The 19,855-nt window shown below is 35.0% G+C and overlaps 1 protein-coding gene across 1 annotated transcript; it reads left to right on the forward strand.

The window, feature by feature from the left end:
* Window positions 1-8,301: 8,301 nt before the first annotated feature.
* Window positions 8,302-9,320, forward strand: LOC308503350 (olfactory receptor 5M5-like; the record flags this gene model as incomplete). The annotated part of the gene is given in 2 exon segments (XM_081062673.1): window positions 8,302-9,210; window positions 9,213-9,320. Coding segments are annotated over 2 exon segments (1,017 nt in total).
* Window positions 9,321-19,855: the final 10,535 nt, after the last annotated feature.

Below are 19,855 nucleotides of genomic sequence, written 5' to 3' on the forward strand. Positions count from 1 at the left end.
TTGGACCAGCAGCCACAGCATTACCTTGGACATTGCTGGAGTGTGGCATCACATCCTGCACCTCACATCTACTGTATCAAACCTGTGTTTGAAGCAAATTCTACGTTGTTTGTAAACACATGAAAGTTGGGAAGCAGTGCTCTAAGTGAAAATTCCCTCTTGGTATGCCCTGGGTCACTGGTGTGCTTTTATTGTGTATAGCAGTAGGCAGGATAAGCATGTTATCAGCCCAGTGCCTTGAATTTGTTCTATTCTTATTACCATCTTTCTTCTGGGGTAGGAGTCTTTAAGACACACGCCCTTCTGTACTCCTTCCCTCCTTACCAACTAAAACAAGAAATTGTGGTCATCATAGTGGTTTCCTGTTTCTTATGAATGTGCCTGTATCATGTACTGCTGAAGGTTTTTCTGAAGGTATGGGGATGGAAAGAGAGAGGAATAGAATGAGCATTCTGAGCATTCTTTCTCAGACCTGAGTTTGTGGATCTAGTTTGTGGCCTCTGAGCCATAGTACCCTATTTCCTCCTCCTGACCTGCAACGCTGGATCCATAAACTCAGGTCTAGGAAAAGAATAAATGTTTTCTGCATCACTGGGACTTCAATAATTTAGAACTCACTGGGGTTATTGTTCATCTTCTTTTCTAGTTTTTTTAAATGAAAGTTTGGAGTATTTATTTCAGTCTCACTTTTTTTGTCATCTGTATTTATATCTTTCACCTAAACGTTGCTTTAGCTGAAAGCTACTCATATTTTTATAATTCAGTTTGCAATATTTTCTTATTTTCTCAGTGACTTCTCTAATCTGAGGGTTGTTTAGCAGAGAGTGGTTAATTACTATACATTTGGGACTTTAAAAGATATTTCATTGTTATATATTTCTAATTTAGTTCTCTTGTGAATGAGCACTCAGCTTATGATTTTATTCTTGAAAATTTATTGACTAGTGTATTTTCTAACTTGATTGTGATATAATTGACATATAACAATTTTTAAGCTTAAGATGTACAATGTGATGCTTTATAAAAATATATATTAGAAAATGATTAAAATAATAAGATTATTTCATCTGTCATCTCACATAATTACAATTTTTTTGTTGTAGTAGATAATTGGATACTTGGTAAATGGGAAGAAAATGTAGACTTACTATTTTCACCTTTACTCTATTTGTTTCCACCTGTGGGTAAATAGATAATATGTTGGCAAATGACATGCTTACCAGGTTTTCCATGCTATATTACTGTCCAACTCCTGGACCTAACACCTTGAATGAACTCCTCTACAACTTATTATATCTTGTCCTAATGATTTTACTCATGGGATTTTGTAACTTAACCACTTTATTCAATAATGAAAGTTTTTTAGCAAACACTCTGTAGTACTTTTGTGGAAGGGAATGTACAAAACACAATTCAGACTGGGAAAATGTCACAGAAACCTCAAAGTCCACAAATTGTTTTATATCTTTATTAATTTTCAACTGATCTGATTAGAATCAATAGTGAACCATAATGCAGAATTTCTATGGGAATAAACTCCTGATCACCCAAATCAATCAGCTCAAAACGATTATGAACTGATGCAATTATATTGTGCAAATTTCGAAGCTCTAATAAGTATGAATCTACATAAATATCTATTTCCCTAGAGTTTTCTCTTGTAGCAACATTGTAATTATTTTTTCAGGGTGTATTGAAAAATACGTTAGGGATAAAAGTTTCAAATTATAAGTTGGCTATAAATCATTACCCACAACTCATCCCTTGGACCACTAGTGTCTCTGAGAAAACCTTTCCCCGGTCAGGTAGAAATGAAAATTCTGACTTCTATGTTTGTAATTTTCTTCTTGTTTTAGTTTTGGATCTTCATGAGTAGGATTCCGGTGACAACGGAATCAGCTTTGAATATCAGCATAATGTCTTTGCAAGTATTTCTTGTGTAGATTGGTCACTAGAGAATATAAACTTTTATTGGAATTATGTGTTTACATTATTTATTTTACTTTACAAATAGCGTTCTCCCCATTCATGCAATGATTTAACACACATTAAATAACCGTATTGGAGTAAACACTTGACAATCTTAAACATTCTTTTAGACTAATATTTATTGAAAGAATAGTCCCCTCACCAAAAGAAAAATCTTGGCAAATAATTCAGAAGAGGGACAAATTCAAGCATGATAATACCCATTCTAGCAAAAATGAAACTCTCATAGAGCTTATAAATCTCTTTAAATTATTGGAGATGGAAAGTTTGGGGGCAAATTTAATATTAACTAAGAGATACATGACTGGTAATGAGTATAGGGTTTGTAATTCCATAAATGATGGATCAGAATGTTATAAATGATGGAAATTTTAGAAATTATTTAGTCAAATTCTGATACCGAAGAAATGAAACCTCTGAAGTCTATAGAAAGAGGGCCACTATATCAATGTTAAAAAAAGACCAAAGCCAAAACCAAAAACCAAAACAAAACAAAACAAAATTGTTTTTTTTTCAGTTTATTGGGGTGACAATTGTTAGTAAAATTATATAGATTTCAGGTGTACAATTCTGTATTACATCACCTATAAATCCCATTGTGTGTTCACCACCCAGAGTCAGTTCTTCTTCCATCACCATATATTTGATCTTCCTTAAAAAAAAATTGTTTTCTAAATGAAGACTCAAAGAAGTCTTTACTGATATGTTATTGGCTAGTACAAAGCCATAATGTGTAACATGCTCTGTAATTTAGGTTCATGCGTTGTAATCAGGTAATGTACCCTGCCCTATATTGGCGAGACAGTGGAATGGAAAACCAAAAGAGGGGAAAGGTACCGGAGTTCATGATGGCAGCGTAGACCTGAAGATGCTCCTTCCTGGGAAATTATATTCCCCTGAAATGTACGGCCTCACCAACTACACGACTCATCTAACTTTTCCTTCGTTTCCTACCTTAAAATATCATTTCGCTCAGCTATTCTTGCAAATTTCTCCATGTCTTGATGACGCATTGAGGCAGTTTCTAGACTGAATTACTAAAAACTAAATTTCAATAACTCTTATTTCTATTTTCTGTGTTCCTTTCTGTGGCTTCAACAGGCCCTAGTGTTTCCACTCAAGTTCATCTTACAGGACTCCAAAAACAGTGACCGTACGTACAGGGAGTAGTTAGTAAATGTGACAGTACTTCACTGTGATCCTGCTACCTGGGACATTTGCGCTGTCACTGGAGCCTGAAGAGGGCATGCTTTGTCCCCAAGTGAACCATTTCACCAAGTAGTATTACAGGTACCAGTAACACTTGTAAAGGTGAGCTTCACACTTTTATTGATTGATTGCTTTTTTCCCCCCATGGGAGACTAAGAAATTCTTAGAGCTCCAGATTTTCACCAAATGTTTATTGTGTTTACTCATTTACCATAAATGGCACCTGTGTTTTTTTGTTCAACAATTTCTATTCAACTACAAGTAATGTTTTTTCTTGCATATTTACATCATAAAAAATAAACATATACGTGATATCTTTGTGAAGCAAATTCATCAGCATAAACAAATCTGTATGGTTTCTGTTACCTAGTTTATTTGTGACCATTCCAAACCAGAGGAAAGCAATTTGACATTATTGAGCTTGTAAAATCTAATGTGAAGTTTTTGTTCAGTTATATTTTTTGAAATAAGGAACATAGACTTTAAAAAACTCATTGCTACCTACAAGGACTCCTAATGATCCAGAAATTTCAAATTGGACACCATTGCCATAAGGAAACCCGTGTTTGAAAGATGTCTGGTTTTCTGCCTCACTAAAATTTAATTATTTTTTGTGTGATTTTTCTCATTCAGAGAACAAATTATTCATGGCTATTATACACTGGTTCAACAATATCTCCAGTAATTCAATAGGAATTACTTGGAATTCTGTATTGGAATAGGAGTTAGGAAATTATAAGAGTCATGGAGGATAAAGTTTGTTGCTGCTTGCATATATCACATAAAAGTACAATCTTTCTAACCACAGGGTACACTGGGTATAGTAAAAATTAAGTAGGAACTTATATAAGGCAGTTTCCACAGCCAATAAACATGAGCCTTGGACACATCCTAGCAGTGCATGCTGTATACAAATTTGCTTATAGAAACAGAAATAATCTTCAGTTTCTATTCAGATACTTTCAGTAGAAAAAAGGCTCTAATGCAGCAAGTTTGAATTTATCACAGAGACTTACCAAAAATATTTTAAATTTGCCAACGGTGTTTTTCATATGCACACCTCAGAGCTCAGTTTTTTTTTTTTTTTTTTGAGATATTGAGAATCATGTTTTCCAGCTACTTTTTGGTCTTTATAATATGAATCAGACAAGAAACTCAATTAGAGTGGTCTTGGAACAGAGTCATGGATGGTACCACAAGGGCTTTAAAAAGGGAGGGGAGGAGAAACTAGGGATGTATAATTTTAAAAAGAGCTTAACAAGTAGGAATTTCAACACAGACAAAATTAAAGTGTGTGCAAGTTATATGACAGTATTTAAAATATTTGGAACTTGTTTCCTCTTATATTCACATATATGTTAATTTATCATGTGCCTTATCCCAAATAGTAAGCAACCATTATTATTTGTTTGAAATGATATGATGAGCTAACAGGTGCTAGTATTATGATCTATCTGCACAGATGATGTGTTTGCAGGTAGAGAAGATTTGAGCCCGCCTGTGATTGATGTACGGAGCATTGATAGTCTATTGATAGTCACATGGTAGTCTATTTCCTTCAGAGCTCTTAGATTTTTTTCTGCTTGTTTCTATTCTCTTCCCATTTATGGAGTTCCTTTTTCATGCTCAGTATTTTCTCCAAGCAACTGCTTTTAAGAACATGAATCAATGACCAATTCAAACATACTTTAGTACCCTACCAATGGCATTAGTGAATGAAGGTGGTTTTCCAAGTAGCACAGAACATAGCTTACTTCCTTATATATTGTTTAGCATTTGAAGTGCAAGGATTCGAGCAATCTCTGGTGCTCATTGTGGCATGAGGTATTCTTAGCCTAAAGAGAACATTTGTGATGCTCTGGGTTCTTTGAACAAATAATCTTAAGAAAGGCTGCATATTCGTGCCCACCTTCTGTAGCTTGAAATCCATATGGATGTATAAAAGGTGCTGAGATTCTCTGCAACAGAGAAACCCATCTCCTTTTCCCCCCAAACTCAGCATTTTTCAAACTTATTTTTATCCTAGACTTGTTTTGTTGCCTGATATCCACTTGTTCCACTGAGCACAGTTTTGGAAATAGTAATCTACAGACTCAGGTATTTGATGTTTCTTTGTGCCCTATTTTCCCCATTCCTAATTGTACTTGCTCTATCAGTTGGAGGATTTTCCTGAAGGTAAAATAAAATAGAATAGCATAATTGTTTTGTAAAACTGAAGTGCCTGTGTAAATGAGAGGAAATATATCTTTCTAGCCTTATTATCAAAATATAGTCTTTTCTTCCCAAACTGTAGAGTGTGATAGCTGAACCTATTTACAGGAAAGGGTAGGAAATAGGCAGATTAAATTCCAATCTTTATATATATATATATATATATATATATTTAATATATATTTAAATTTTATTTATTTATTTATTTATTTATTTATTTATTTATTTATTTATTTATTTATTTATTTATTGTTATTACGGAATATTGGAGAACACTGTGCCTCTCCAGGGCCCATCAGCTCCAAGTCGTTGTCCTTCAATCCAGCTGTGGAGGTCGCAGCCCAGCTCCAAGTCCAGTTGCCATCCTCTGTCTTTAGTTGCAGGGGGCACAGCCTACCATCCCATGTGGGAATCGAACCGGCAACCTTATTTTGAGAGATCTAACCAACTGAGCGATCTGGCCACCCCTCTGGAAGTTCAGTGGCAGCTCATTGTCTTCAATCTAGTTGTGGTGGGCCCAGCTCACTGGCCCTTGTGGAAATTGAACCAGCAACCCTGTTGCTCAGAACTCGCACTCTAACCAATTGAGCCATCTGGCCGCCCCCTGTTTGTTATATTTTTTATTGTCTTTATTAGTTTTTGAATGTAATATGATGACCAACCTGGTGCTACTATTTAGGGCATAGTTGTACAGATTTCAAGATTAGATGGATATCTTTATGTCATTACAATGGAAGACTTATATTACTAAGGCAAATATTTTCCGAATGCAGTCATCCTTTTGGTGAGGGAGGAAAAAGCACTTTTGCTATTTACATAAATCCTGATTGTCTAATTATTATATTTTCCTCCCAGAGACCAAAGTTGTAGATTTAAGCCCTGCAAATTCTATTTCAAATTAACAGGGAATGTTGTTTCTAATTCATCACAATAACTTGATTTTAACACACATACAACATACACACTCCAAAAAAAAATATGTCAAAGACAAATTCAAAAATATGCTACCTTGTAGCTTTCAGAAATGTTCACACTTCTTGCCCTGTGATGGGGACTTTGAGTTTCTTTGGCAGCTTGCTGCTTCCTAAACATTTTAGAAATAGAATAGAAATAGAAACACAATAGAAAATTCATCCCTGCATCGGTGTAGACTATGTTTAATTTCTCTTGAAAGCCTCCTATTACTGCATATACTTTTCACACTATCTGAAAATCCTCCCCACACTTGTCCTCCTACCCTCTTTCCCCCAAAATAAGACCTAGCTGCACAACCAGCTCTAATGAGTCTTTTGGAGTAAAAATTAATATAAGACCTGGTACTATATTAGGTTATATTATATTATATTATATTATATTATATCAACGTTGTTAACTTTTGAGGGTACTTGGATCAATGTTCAGGAACAGTATAGATATTAGAAATATAGTTGGTGATATTGTCATTGCATGGAATTGTCATTTGCATTTCAGTGGTTCAAGCCTACAGACTTCTTTCAGTATGCTCTGGTTAAAGATAGGTTTAAAAATTGAATTATTTGCCAATGCTGTATTTGATAGGCTTCACATAAAAATAATGAATTCTGATACCTCTTTAAAATTGGTCTTAAGATCTTGGAACACAGGGCCACATTACCACAAAATTCAACCGGCCTGCTGACTCTGTACCCTGGGAACCATTCTCTGCTCATTTCAGTTCACCCTTACTCAGACTGCTCCGCTCATGCTTATTTTCTAAATGCCATAGGCATTTTAATTTTGATTCCTTATCCTATTTAGTCTATCACTTATGAAATAACACATGACGACATAATGAATACATAATGAAAAGAATATTCTCCAGGTGCCTGGCACAAAGATTTCTCATTTTATTCTTCCATTATAATCAATATTATCTGAACTGATAATATTATCTGAATGAACTGATAATATTATCTGAACTGATAATATTATCTTTCATTATAATTAGTAACATCTGACCTTTGTGCTAAGAATAATTCTCTCTTAATTAGTGTTTGTTTTATAACTTCTGAACATTATAGTCTGTAATAAAGAAGATTGAGGTATTTACACAGCCCTCTAGAAAGTTTCGTCAAATTTGTTTTCCACCAGGAGCACAATTTGCCAAATTTTGTTATATGCTATAAACCTCTTAAATGCTGTCTTGGTTAAATTAAAAAAAATGGATAAGCCAGTAAAACTATGATCTAAGTTTTGGCCACTTCTCTTTTCCCCTTTCCACGTCTTTGTTGTTTTTATTCATCCAAAGTCTTCTGAAAATTCTTTCATTGGTAATTCGTATAGGCTTTATTTCCAAATTTGTGGTCCTTATCTTTGGTCTGTTTGCATAGGAATACCACAATCTCCTACATTTCATCGTTACAGCAGTAAAACAGGTCCCAGAGCATTTTCTTCAAACCTCTATAATTTGGGGCTCTAATATCGCAGGTAAGGAGTGCAGCTCTCAAAGGTTGAACTTCTAAATATGCACACATGTTAGTGACTGCAAAAATATTTTCAAATACACCGTCACCATTTTGTTCACAGCATTCCTGGGCTCAATTATAAAGCCCCTGATTTTATAGTGAATTGCAAGTGGCAGTGGGGGCTCCATCCATTTTCAGACAGACTTTGGGTCATAATTCCCCCATTCCAAAGCAAGTTGGTGTCACAGGAGTCGTTCTCTTTGGGAATCATCTGCACATTATACACCTAGCTAGTAGGGGCCATGATCTTCTTAAAAGTCCCAGCTCCTATAGTCTTGGTCTCTGTTTAATAATAGCTATGTGTGAGATGAGAGTGGAAAGAGAGAGAAGGAGAATGAGAGCATGAGAGAGAAGAAACATATGATGGACTTCTCATTCACATCTTTATTTTAATTCATCTAAGAGAACAATGCTGGCACCTAAGAAAATGGTCAGAGGAAATTCCACCTTGGTGACTGAATTTATTCTCTTGGGATTAACAGATCGTCCAGAGCTTCAGCCCGTTTTCTTTGTGCTGTTCCTGGTGATCTACCTGATCACTGTCGGAGGGAACCTCGGCATGTTGGTATTGATCAGGATGGATTCACGCCTCCATACCCCCATGTACTTCTTTCTTGCTAGTTTATCCTGCTTGGATTTGTGCTATTCCACTAATGTGACTCCCAAGATGTTGGTGAACTTCTTATCAGAAAGGAAAACCATTTCCTATGCTGCGTGTTTAGTCCAGTGTTATTTTTTTATTGCCATGGTGATTACTGAATATTACGTGCTTGCTGCAATGGCTTATGATAGGTATGTGGCCATCTGTAACCCTTTGCTTTACAGCAGCAAGATGTCTAAAGGGCTCTGTATTCGTCTGATTGCTGGTCCTTATGCCTATGGGTTCCTTAGTGGCCTGATGGAAACCATGTGGACCTACCGCTTGACCTTCTGTGGCTCCAACATCATTAATCACTTCTACTGTGCCGACCCGCCACTCATCCGACTCTCCTGCTCTGACACTTTCATTAAGGAGACATCCATGTTTGTGGTAGCAGGATTTAACCTCTCCAACTCCCTCCTCATAATCCTCATCTCCTACCTCTTCATTCTCATTGCCATCCTGAGGATGCGTTCTGCTGAAGGCAGACACAAAGCTTTTTCCACCTGTGGGTCCCATCTGGTGGCAGTGATTGTGTTTTATGGGACCCTGTTCTGCATGTATGTTAGACCTCCCACGGACAGTTCAGTGGAGCAGTCCAAAATCCTTGCTGTTTTCTACACTTTTGTAAGCCCTATGTTGAACCCCATCATTTATAGTTTGAGGAACAAGGATGTGAAAATAGCTTTTCGGAAATTGATCAGAAGAAATGTATGTTCAGAGCAAAATCACAGTGTACCTTTCTTTATAAATTAAATAAAAGATATGTATATGAGAACTGGATCTGACTTTAACTGCCTTAACAGTAAAATCAATTTTAAATCAATGATGAAAAGCTATAATCTAATGGCAAAACATAAAAGACATAGGTATATGAGATTTATAGTTCTACATGTAACAATGAATGCATTGTGAGTGTAAAGGGATGGAATTATATGTGTAGGTGTGGGACATACTTCCTCTTCCTTTATACACTTCTACATTTATAACTTTATATATTACTTTTACATTATGAAAATTATACTTTCTTATAGTAAAACATTCAGTCTTTAGAAGAATATAAAGTAAAAGAGAAAAATATTTCCTTTACTTGCCCCCACGCTCATCTTCTATTCTTCTCACTCCTCAAAGTTACCACTATGAACAGTGTCTTATGTTTTCTGAAAATTTCTGTATCTCTCCAAACCAACACAAAATTGTGCATACACATGTCGAATGTTATGAGCTAATCTTTAGTACTTCATAATCCTGTAGCATTTATGATGCGTGGGCTTTGGTCCCATGGTAGAGAGGAATGTCAGCTCAGTGGTGATGAGACTTGCTGTAACCTCCAGGAGAGACAGCTTATGATAACATCCCCCTGTCATTAATGTATTCCTCCCCACTTGTGAGAGTCACTTTCACAAAAACACTTTCTTCCTCCTGCCATACAAGAAACAAGAGCCACCAAACATATCCGATGGACATGCGTCCTATTTGGGAGACCACCTCAGGGATACTGTGGATACCTGATCATGGCATTGTACACCAGAAGCTAAACATTAATGAATGCCAACTATAATTTTATATATATAATGTGATGGTTCAGTGTGAGGTCGGAGGGATAGTGGATGGGGGAGGGGGGTTCACAGTGTGAGGGATATAAATGATGAACGTCTAAGTATTACCTTGTCTTGTACACCTGAAACTAATAAATAAATAAATAAATAAATTAAAAAAAAAAAGAACCACCAAACAATTATTTGTCTTAGATATTAACTTCCAAAGCAGGCAAAGAATGACTCTTACAAAGATATAATCTTACCTTACTTGTGACTTTTGTAGAGTTTATTAGTGGCATTCTAGCCTCCTGGGGTCTGCGGTTTTCATGCCTTCCCTTATCTTTGCATATTAATTTCTTTTTCAGAATGAGACAGATACGTTCTATTTGTACCATAGTTCAAATTCACCCACAATTGTCCTTTGTCACAGTTATTATATATCTAACTATAGGATTAAATATGTTGACTTGTTTGTAAATATTTTAATGCTAAAGGAGGCAAATGATAAGAAGGTATTTTAAAGATGTTAATATTTCAGGTGATTTTGCAGCTATGTACCATTAGAAAGTTGATGAATGTTTACTGAATCTCTACAATAAGCCAAGTACTACTCCAAGTACAAAGGCACCTTCACCTTGAAGGAGCTTGAGGATTGTATAGTTTTGTAGAGTTTATAAAACTGTAAAGAGAAAAATCAACACAATTTTTTAAGTGCTATAATATAAGAAAACGGAAGTGTTGATCAAAAGAGGAAAGAAGCAATTTACTTTGAGTAAATTGAAGTTAGTCTTATGGTTGTATAAGACAAGAACTTGTTCATCCTTTATACTCCTGCTCCAACACACTGATAGCTTCTAGTACAATGTTAGGTCAGACCAGGCAGGGTCTGAACAAAATAAGTGTCAGAACCAATTGTAATTGTATCTGTGAATGTTGCTTTCAGTGAAAAAGGAAAAGCCATGTAATTAGTCACTTCCCCAATTGACACATTTGACTCAGTTGTATTTCAAAGCTTCTTTTCTACCTTAGAGCCTATTTTTGCTCAAATTTCCTGCAGGGTAATATTTTAGTATTCATTAATTCTATATTATCCCATACAATTATTTCAACCTTTTTTATGACTAGTTGTTATTTAAATAACTTTATGTTGAAAGTCAGACTGTCTACAAATTCTGTTAAAACACATATAAAAAAATAATTATTTTTGTAACTTTTAATATTCCATTGATAGTATGTTGACTTCTACTTAAATATATACCTAGATTTGTTACTATTTAAGACACACACATATTCAATTATGTAAAACCAGCCCCTTTATTATTTTAAATTTTTTTGATCTCAGGGTCCATATTTCTATCTTTACAGCCTAGTTTGGCACCCAGTAAAGATTCAGTAATCATGAATCTCAGTTTTGAATCTCAGTTTTGAAAATGAAAAAGTTGTCTCTGTTTTTAGATATACACAGAAAAAAATGCCTTTGACTAGACCAACAAATGACTGAGGAAATATATTAGTTGTAAGCCAACAGAAATGTTCAGAAATACAAGAAACCCATAATGTCATTGAAATTTATGACAAATAGTAGCAATATGAAGCCTACAGTGATGCCGACATACACATAAGTTTAAGATGAGAGGAATTACATAAAGTGCTTTTATGAATTGACTGGCTGGCTGGCATTACACCATCAGCCTGTGAAAACAGTTTAATTTTTAGTTCATAATGCACTATGCTGGACATAGAATAAATATGTGCTGATTAAATCCTTTTTGTATCAGTGAGTTATTTTAGTAGATCCTGAATTTTTATGTAAAAGTTATGAAATTCCTTCATTAGTGATAAAGCCTCTGATGAGGGCTTTTAGGAACAGGCTCCTAAATCCTTGGGTTTCTCCTTTGAAAGTTAATCCTGCTGGCTTTTATATTTATTTTTAAAAATTGAGCAATGTGATGATAAATGAATCTATGAGAAAATAGAGAATATTTACTCTATTTCCATAAAGAACAATAATGATAATATTTCATATTTTTCTTTCCACTTATCTAAAAGTTCATGGCTCTAATTGGTGGACTTATTTTTTTTAGAGAAAATGAATGCATGTGTATTTCAGGAAGGAATGCTTTGCTAACATGTTTAGATTTAATTTGGTATAGATGACAAACCATTAACACTTCTTAGCTTGAGTAGTGACCCAAAGGAAATATGACTTCAGTCATCATTCAGCATGTGCCTGAGAGAGAAGAATTCTGTGAAGAGCAATGATTTTGTTTTAACTAAAAGTAGACATTGACTACACTACGTCACCATTATCAATCCAGAAAATGAAAGTCTCTATCTCAGGCCATTTTTATTCCCATCCAACATTTCTAGCTCTTTGCTTCCATCTAGGAATTAACTTTAGGAGAAACATATGAATTAATCATTAATTTACCTATTGTTATTTTTTTTGCCACCTTTCTTACGGATTTATGCAGCACCCCATTTCATTACAGATTTATTGTTGTGCTGCTCAATTTCCTGTTATCAAAGCCCAAAAGTACATGGTGATAAATCTCTCTTTATTTCCCCAAATTGTCAAACAGAAGCTGAGTTCCACTAAGACCTCGGAAAAAATGATAAGTTGTGTTTCCCGACTCCAGACAAGATACTTCAATGTGTACATGATTTTTTTTATATTATTGACATTAAGAGATTTAAAGTGTAGAATATTTGAATTGGAAGTGACCTAGGATAGACATATGCATATATTTTAAAAATGAAGAAGCTGAAAGATGGTAATTTATCTAAAACGAATGGACTAGCCTGTATAAACCGAATTACTCAGTGAAACTAAACCCATTGTGCTTAGTTTTCTCTCTATAGCTAAATGAATTGTAATGGATGTATTAGAAATTGCTCCCATGATCCTGGAAGGCATAGGGATTTTTGACTCATTGTAGCATATATTTAATCCATTTATGAATGATATAACATTTAATCCGTCTCATGAAGTGAGATGAATTAACTGTAAGGAAAGCCATGAATGTTAGTGGCTAAAGACAGAGATTTATCATCTATCTGTTTTCTCGTCTCAGTCGAGTCACTGTAGCTCTTTGAATTCAGGAAAATCGATTATCATGTCTAAGGCACAATCCCTTCAACTGTAAAATGGGTTTAATATTAACATAAGATATTTTTATCAGTTTCTAATAAGATTATGCATGAAAAACATATTCAGTATGCCTAGTTTAATGAAAGTTAGTTACCCTATTAATCAACTATATTAAAAACCTTTAACCACATAAAATTCAACAACTATACAAAGTACATCATGGCCTAGGGAAGTAAAGAAAATCTTGTGCCTGCTTTAGGTCTCTCCAGTTGCTTACATTTGCCCTTGGACTTTTCTAAACACAAAACAAAACAATATAAAACAAGAAAAAAAAGGGCTAAAAAGACCCTCTTATGTTTCAAATGAATGTATGATCACTGCAGTGATACCATGTGGTGGAATATACTCGGGCTGCATGGGTAGTCAAGTAATATGAATGAGTTACTTTCTTTAGAATGCAGCTCTTTTTGCTGAGTAATGGAGGTAGTAGAAAGAATGGTGCCCAGCACTGCCTGGCAAGGTCACTCCCAAGAGAGATGAAGACAATGCAGAAGAGATGCTGAAACCATTCCCAACTTCATCGTGAAAAGTCCCTGAGCTATCTTCAAAGGACTTGTAACTGGCAGAATTGATTGCTTAATCTCAATTTTTAAAAAAAGCCATAGGGAAAAGGAATCAACCTTATTAACACAAGCAACACTTCCCCTCACTTATTTGTTTTGAAGGTTCATTGGTTTTCCTACTTCTTTATAGGTAGGGCTGTCTATTGTGTGTGTTAGGAGCTAGCCATAGTGTTAATATTTATACTTGGAATCCAATTTCCCATTTGATAAAAATAAATGCATGTTAGAAATTCTTAAATGACTCCATAGAACCACCTCAGGGATACTGTGGATGCCTGATCATGGCATTGTACATCAGAAGCTAAACATTAATGAATGCCAAATATAATTTTATATATATAATGTGATGGCTCCGTGTGAGGTCGGAGGGATAGTGGATGGGGAGAGGGGGGTTCACAGTGTGAGGGATATAAATGATGAACGTCTAAGTATTACCTTGTCTTGTACACCTGAAACTAATAAAAAATAAATAAAAGTTTACACATTTGTACTTGTAATTCATTTTGTTCATCAGTTATTTTCATTTCTTTGCCTTTTGTGCACATGATAGCATTATGCTTCTCCCCTTTGGGGTTTAAGGGGAAATGTTGGCTATTTCTGGACAATGAGTTAGATTAGAATTCATATGGGTTGTTTCTCAGCTGAGCATTTAGTTGTTGGTGAGAGAACCCATTAGTGTTTTTTTTCAGTTTTTTTTTTTGTTTTTTTTCTTACCATGGTGACCAGCAAGATTTAAGATTCATCATGTAAGCATCAGTTCATGATCGAGGAGACATGGAATAGAGCCTTCTTCCAACTCACAAAAGAAATGTAAAATGGATAAAAAATGCCCTTTGGTTTTATAAGCTAGTACAATATGTTGAATTGCTTTTTCCATGGTAAGAGGTAGACTCTTCTGACTGACAAAATATTAACTATACAGAATTCAAACATGTGGATGCATATAATATAGAAATTAAAAACCACAACCATAAAAAAATCATATTTGACATTTTATGTTCTAGTTTTTTCTCTGTTTCTACATATATGCATGTGTTTAGTTAAAATTACTTATAATAATTATTTAAAATTATTAATGTAGAGCATGTATATTGTTTTAAATGTCAACTAATATTACAAAACATATAAATTCCTGTGTCACTTCTTTCCCACCCCATCTCCCCATAGATAACACCTTTTTGGGTATCTTCTTTGGCACTTAACTCATTTTAAATTATATGCTTATATGTGTAGTTATTGATTTTTCAATCATGGACATGATTGGTCGGCATCTTTTTATTAAAGATAAAATATGAAAATTCTCCCAACAATCCCTGCATCTCTACCCAAGAACCACCACTTTTTCCTCCCCATCTTCATAATATGGTCACATTTGAATTTTTCCTTAAATTGATTTTTTTAAAAAAATTACTATGAATATAGTATTAGTACTATAGGAATAATACTATGAGTAACACAACGAGCATTACTAATAGGAATTACTAACACTATGAAGAATATTATGAATGTAATTTTCTTGCACAATTATTTGATTTCCATAGAGTTAATAATTTCCTTTTTCTTTTTGTAGCTACTTTTCCCAAAACTTTCACAGAACTATAAAGCACATTGTATAGAGACAAACCAATCAATGCTTTATAATTTACGTACTTTCTCCCTAGGGACCCTCTGTGCTCCTGTTGGAGTCTGTACTGGTTGCTGTCTCCATCTGCTGCACAGGTGTTATTTGGTTTAAAGTGTTCATTCATTCAACTTATGTTGATTACTGGACAACATATAATACAAAATGGAGATTCAGCAAGAAACAAGACAGAAGATGTCCTTTGTTGCATTTTAGGAGATGGGGAGTTAGATAGCAAGGCACCTAAACAGATAAAATATTTCAGGTTTTGGTAAGTCCTGTGGAGAAAGTATACAAGGTAATAAAGTACAAGGTAATATGGAAGACTGGGCAGCGTCAGAAGTGAGGCTCGTACTAATGTGTCAATTTCCATGGATGGGAAAGGACTCTTGGAGAAGGAGACATTCATACTGAAGCCTGCATAATCAGAAAAAGCCAAATTAAACAAAACCTTGGGGAACTGTGACCAAAAGAATCAATATTTCCAGGATGTAACCTGGCACGTTGGAATAGACCATGTGGCTAGAACTTAGTAAGTGCGAGGAACGATAGGAAATGTTGATGCCAGAAGAGTGGCTCCATTAGTATTGGAAGGCACTGCAGAATCCCATAGTTGACAAGGCAAACAGACCGCAATAATTTGCTTTCAACTCCATGTTTCAGTTGCTATCACCTGCTATGTTTTCTGAAAGAGTAAGAATTTGTCATTTCTTCCTCCTTCTGCCTCTGTCTTTGTCTATGGCCAATTGCAGATTTTTCTCTGTGATACTCCCTTATCCCATCCTAACATGTAATTGTGGAAAAACAATAGCTTATTACTTTGGTTTAGTGAAATCATATTCAAGCTCTTTATCATAAATGGCCTGCTACAAACTCATTGAAGGGAATTCTTTCTGACTAGGAATTTGAGATGGTGATTTTCTTGGCACCAGACAGGAATGATCATACACTAAATGTCCACTTTCATTAAATAGAGACATAAACGTCAATGTCGAATCACAGTGAAAAGATTTGAGGGAACTAGTTCTGAGCAATCTTTGCGACAGTGCATCTTCCTTGATACCCATTCATAATTACACGTTACATCTGGGAAACAACTTAGAGACAGAAGGGTCTCTACTGCTGCTCAGGCTGGGAAAATGTTTGGTGGGAATCATCATAAAGCAGGCATTTACCGAGGCGGAGAAAGTTTCAGTCCTGGCAAAGAATACAGTCTCTTCATGCTCTTTATACCACTGAACTCAGCAAGAAAACATGGCTGTGAACTTAGGGTGAAAATTTGTAAGTTCCTTTAGATATGGTGAATAACAACTTTATGTGCTCCTTTTTTATAACCAACCATCTCAAGATTCATGCCACCTGTTAAAATATTCCCTTCAATTTCTTATCTACTGAAAAAAATCTCTTCACATTGAAACAGAATGAAGGGTGGGATAAGGGTTGGTTATGGAGTTATTCAGACCTGAGTCTAAGTTTTAGTTTTATTATTTATTTTGTAGTTGGGTAAGCTTAGAGTAGTTACCTCTCAGGATCAGTTTATTCAACTGCAAAACAGTCAGCGACACCTATCTAGTGTGATTATTGTGACTATCAAATTATTCGTAAATTACCTTGTACCTAATGTGTTTTCCAAAAACAAAACAAACATACATGCGTATACATACATACGTACACATTTGTATGTATATATACAAACACACACATACATACATATACATAAAATCTGATATGTACACAATTTTCTCTCACATCCATTTACTTTCTCCTTGGTGGAGCCAAAGCCCACTTTGTGAGAGGTGTGTTTGGATAAAATTGTTGAACTGACTTGTCTTCCTGAAGTGGCATCTTAGCTATTAGTACTGCAGCTCACTATTCTTGGTGAAGAATAGAAGAGGAAATGAGAAAGTAATTATCTGGCCAGCATTTGCCCTCTTCCAGACATAGGAACATTTTGACTCTGGCCCCACTTTCGGTCTTTCATGATAAACCTCACTTTAGATGTTTTAGAGGTGATTAATGGAAGTTTTAGTATTGAGCTACTTTTCTTTGCCCATCATAGACTAGAATCAGGCATATTTTCCTTCCTTGTACATCCATAATAAAAGGAAAAAATAAAACCCCATACACCTTCATCAACTTCAAAATTTGAAAAGACCAGCTTCCTTTTTTGTGTATTATTTTCACCTGTGAATGTTTCTTTGCTACACTTGATTTTTAAACCATCAATTTTTTCTCCCAAAAGGCAACTCTCTCTCACACAAATATTTTTCTTCTACAAGAATTGGCTTCTGAAGTTTTATCAACAGATTAAAAAAAAGTGCTTTCTTTTTCTGAAGGAAGCCCAAACTCAGGAAACAATTGAAGGAGATCTTTTATTTTGGGAAAGCTAAGAATGTTACTTCATTCTTGTGTATAGATGTCAGCTTCACCCACTTGGAGTAGAAAAGAACAGGGTCATCTACTTTCTTTTTAATGGGGAAAACTGTGGATGGATCAGTGGAGGAAAGCTATGGAAAAGACCAATAGTACCTGTTAACCTACCTGAATGTTTCCGTATGAGTGTCCTTTGTGGTGTGGATGTGTGACTGTGTGATATAGCCTTTTATGTAGTGGAGTCTCTATTCCTTAGAGAGTTAATGTCTAATGTTCCCCAGAAATGCCTCTCCCAGGGTCACTGACTGTCCAAGGCACAACTGTGATGAGAAAGTTCTACTTAGAAAAAGATCAACCTAAGAAAAAAACAAAGCTAAAGTCGGGTCATATTTGAACTAGAATGATCTCACCATGAAACCACTAGTCCTTGATGATGTATGTCCAATCCAATTCACATAAACAAAGCAAAGAAAAGCAAAAACAAATGACAAACAATTTCAATATTACAAGCACTTTTAATGTATTCTAATCATTAATTTACATTTGTCCCTTCTTGTCCTTGTAATCTCAATCAGAGGGATTCTGATTTAATCACTCATTTTACTATTTTCACCATTCTTTCAAATAGGTTCACTGTTTCCATTGACTGGGAATTTGTACTTCCTAATCCCTTCCCCTTCCTCACCCATTCCCCAACACCTCTCCCATCTAATTAGGTTATCTCATTCCTTGGCACAAAATCCAGCAGTTTGCCATTTCACCCAAAGTAAAACCCAAAATTCTTACAAGGGCCCACAAGATCTCGAATAATCTGGCCACTGGTTTCTGACCTGAGTGATCTTAATCCCTATCTCCCCTTTCCATCCTTCTCTCCACACTGACTTTGAGTACTGCAGGCATGTCAGTGTTAGGTATTTGTATTTGTTCCCTGTACCCGGAATATTTTTTCTTAGATATCTCACTCTTTCACCCCTGGACCCTTTCATGGTGGTGAAGTGTGAGAGAGAACACAGGAGCCAGATTGTCTAGGTCAAAATTCTGGCTCTTCCATTACGTGCCATGGCAGTACTTGGTCACATAACATCGTGTGTCTTGTTTGTACCATCTTTAAAACAAAAACAGTAGTAACTGTCTCAAGTGCTGCTTTGAGGATTAAATGAGTTAAAGTGTATAAAGACCTAGAATCCTGTCTGGACTATCATAAATGCTATAAATCACTAATTGTTACTACGTCCCTTCCCTGACTTACTTTTTCCCCTCAATATCATTTATCACTACATAATATTTTCTTTGCCTAGTTTGTTTGTCATCTCTGTTTTTTATTATGTGGGCAGGGGTTTTCGTCTCTTTTTAACTGCTTTATCTGGAGTTCTTGACACAAACTGGGGACTTAATAAATCATTGTCGAACAAAAAATAAATCTTGCAGAAAGTTTTTGCAATTGAACTCCTTAAAATGTCCACTTGTCTGCACTAACATTCATAATTATATATATTTCACTTTGCCAAGTTCATTCTTTAAAAGTGATGTTTTCTTTTATGTATGTTTATTTAATCATTAGTAAAATGTATATTAATCGTTAGTAAAATCTAATGATTAAATATATACATAAATTTATGTATGTATATATATGATATATAATACTGGGAGTGCCAAAAAATGTACACATTTTAAGAGATGTTATCTATGTATTACTTTTTGAAGTTGAATTGAATTATGGTAGCAATGTGTAGTATGACGTTCACTCAGAAGATGGCATTAATCAAATGAATGCTAACATCCTTCATTGTATTACAATTTTAATACAGATTTTTCCTTTCTTAAAATGTGTATACAATGTTTTGGCACTCTCTGTATATGTAGAATGCATATGCAATTTATATACATAAACATATGTATATATACGCATAAAATAAAATCTGTGTTATATTTTACCAATGATTAAAAAATATACATGAGAGAAAACCCCATTTTTAAATAGTGAACTTGAACTGTTGGGAGTCAAATTCCAGAAAACTTTCTGAGAGATTCTTTTACTGTTCCACAATGACTTATTGAGTTCCTGGTTTGTATG

The sequence above is a fragment of the Rhinolophus hipposideros genome (assembly GCF_964194185.1).
Source record: "Rhinolophus hipposideros genome assembly, chromosome: 10".
Classification (NCBI taxonomy): domain Eukaryota; kingdom Metazoa; phylum Chordata; class Mammalia; order Chiroptera; family Rhinolophidae; genus Rhinolophus; species Rhinolophus hipposideros.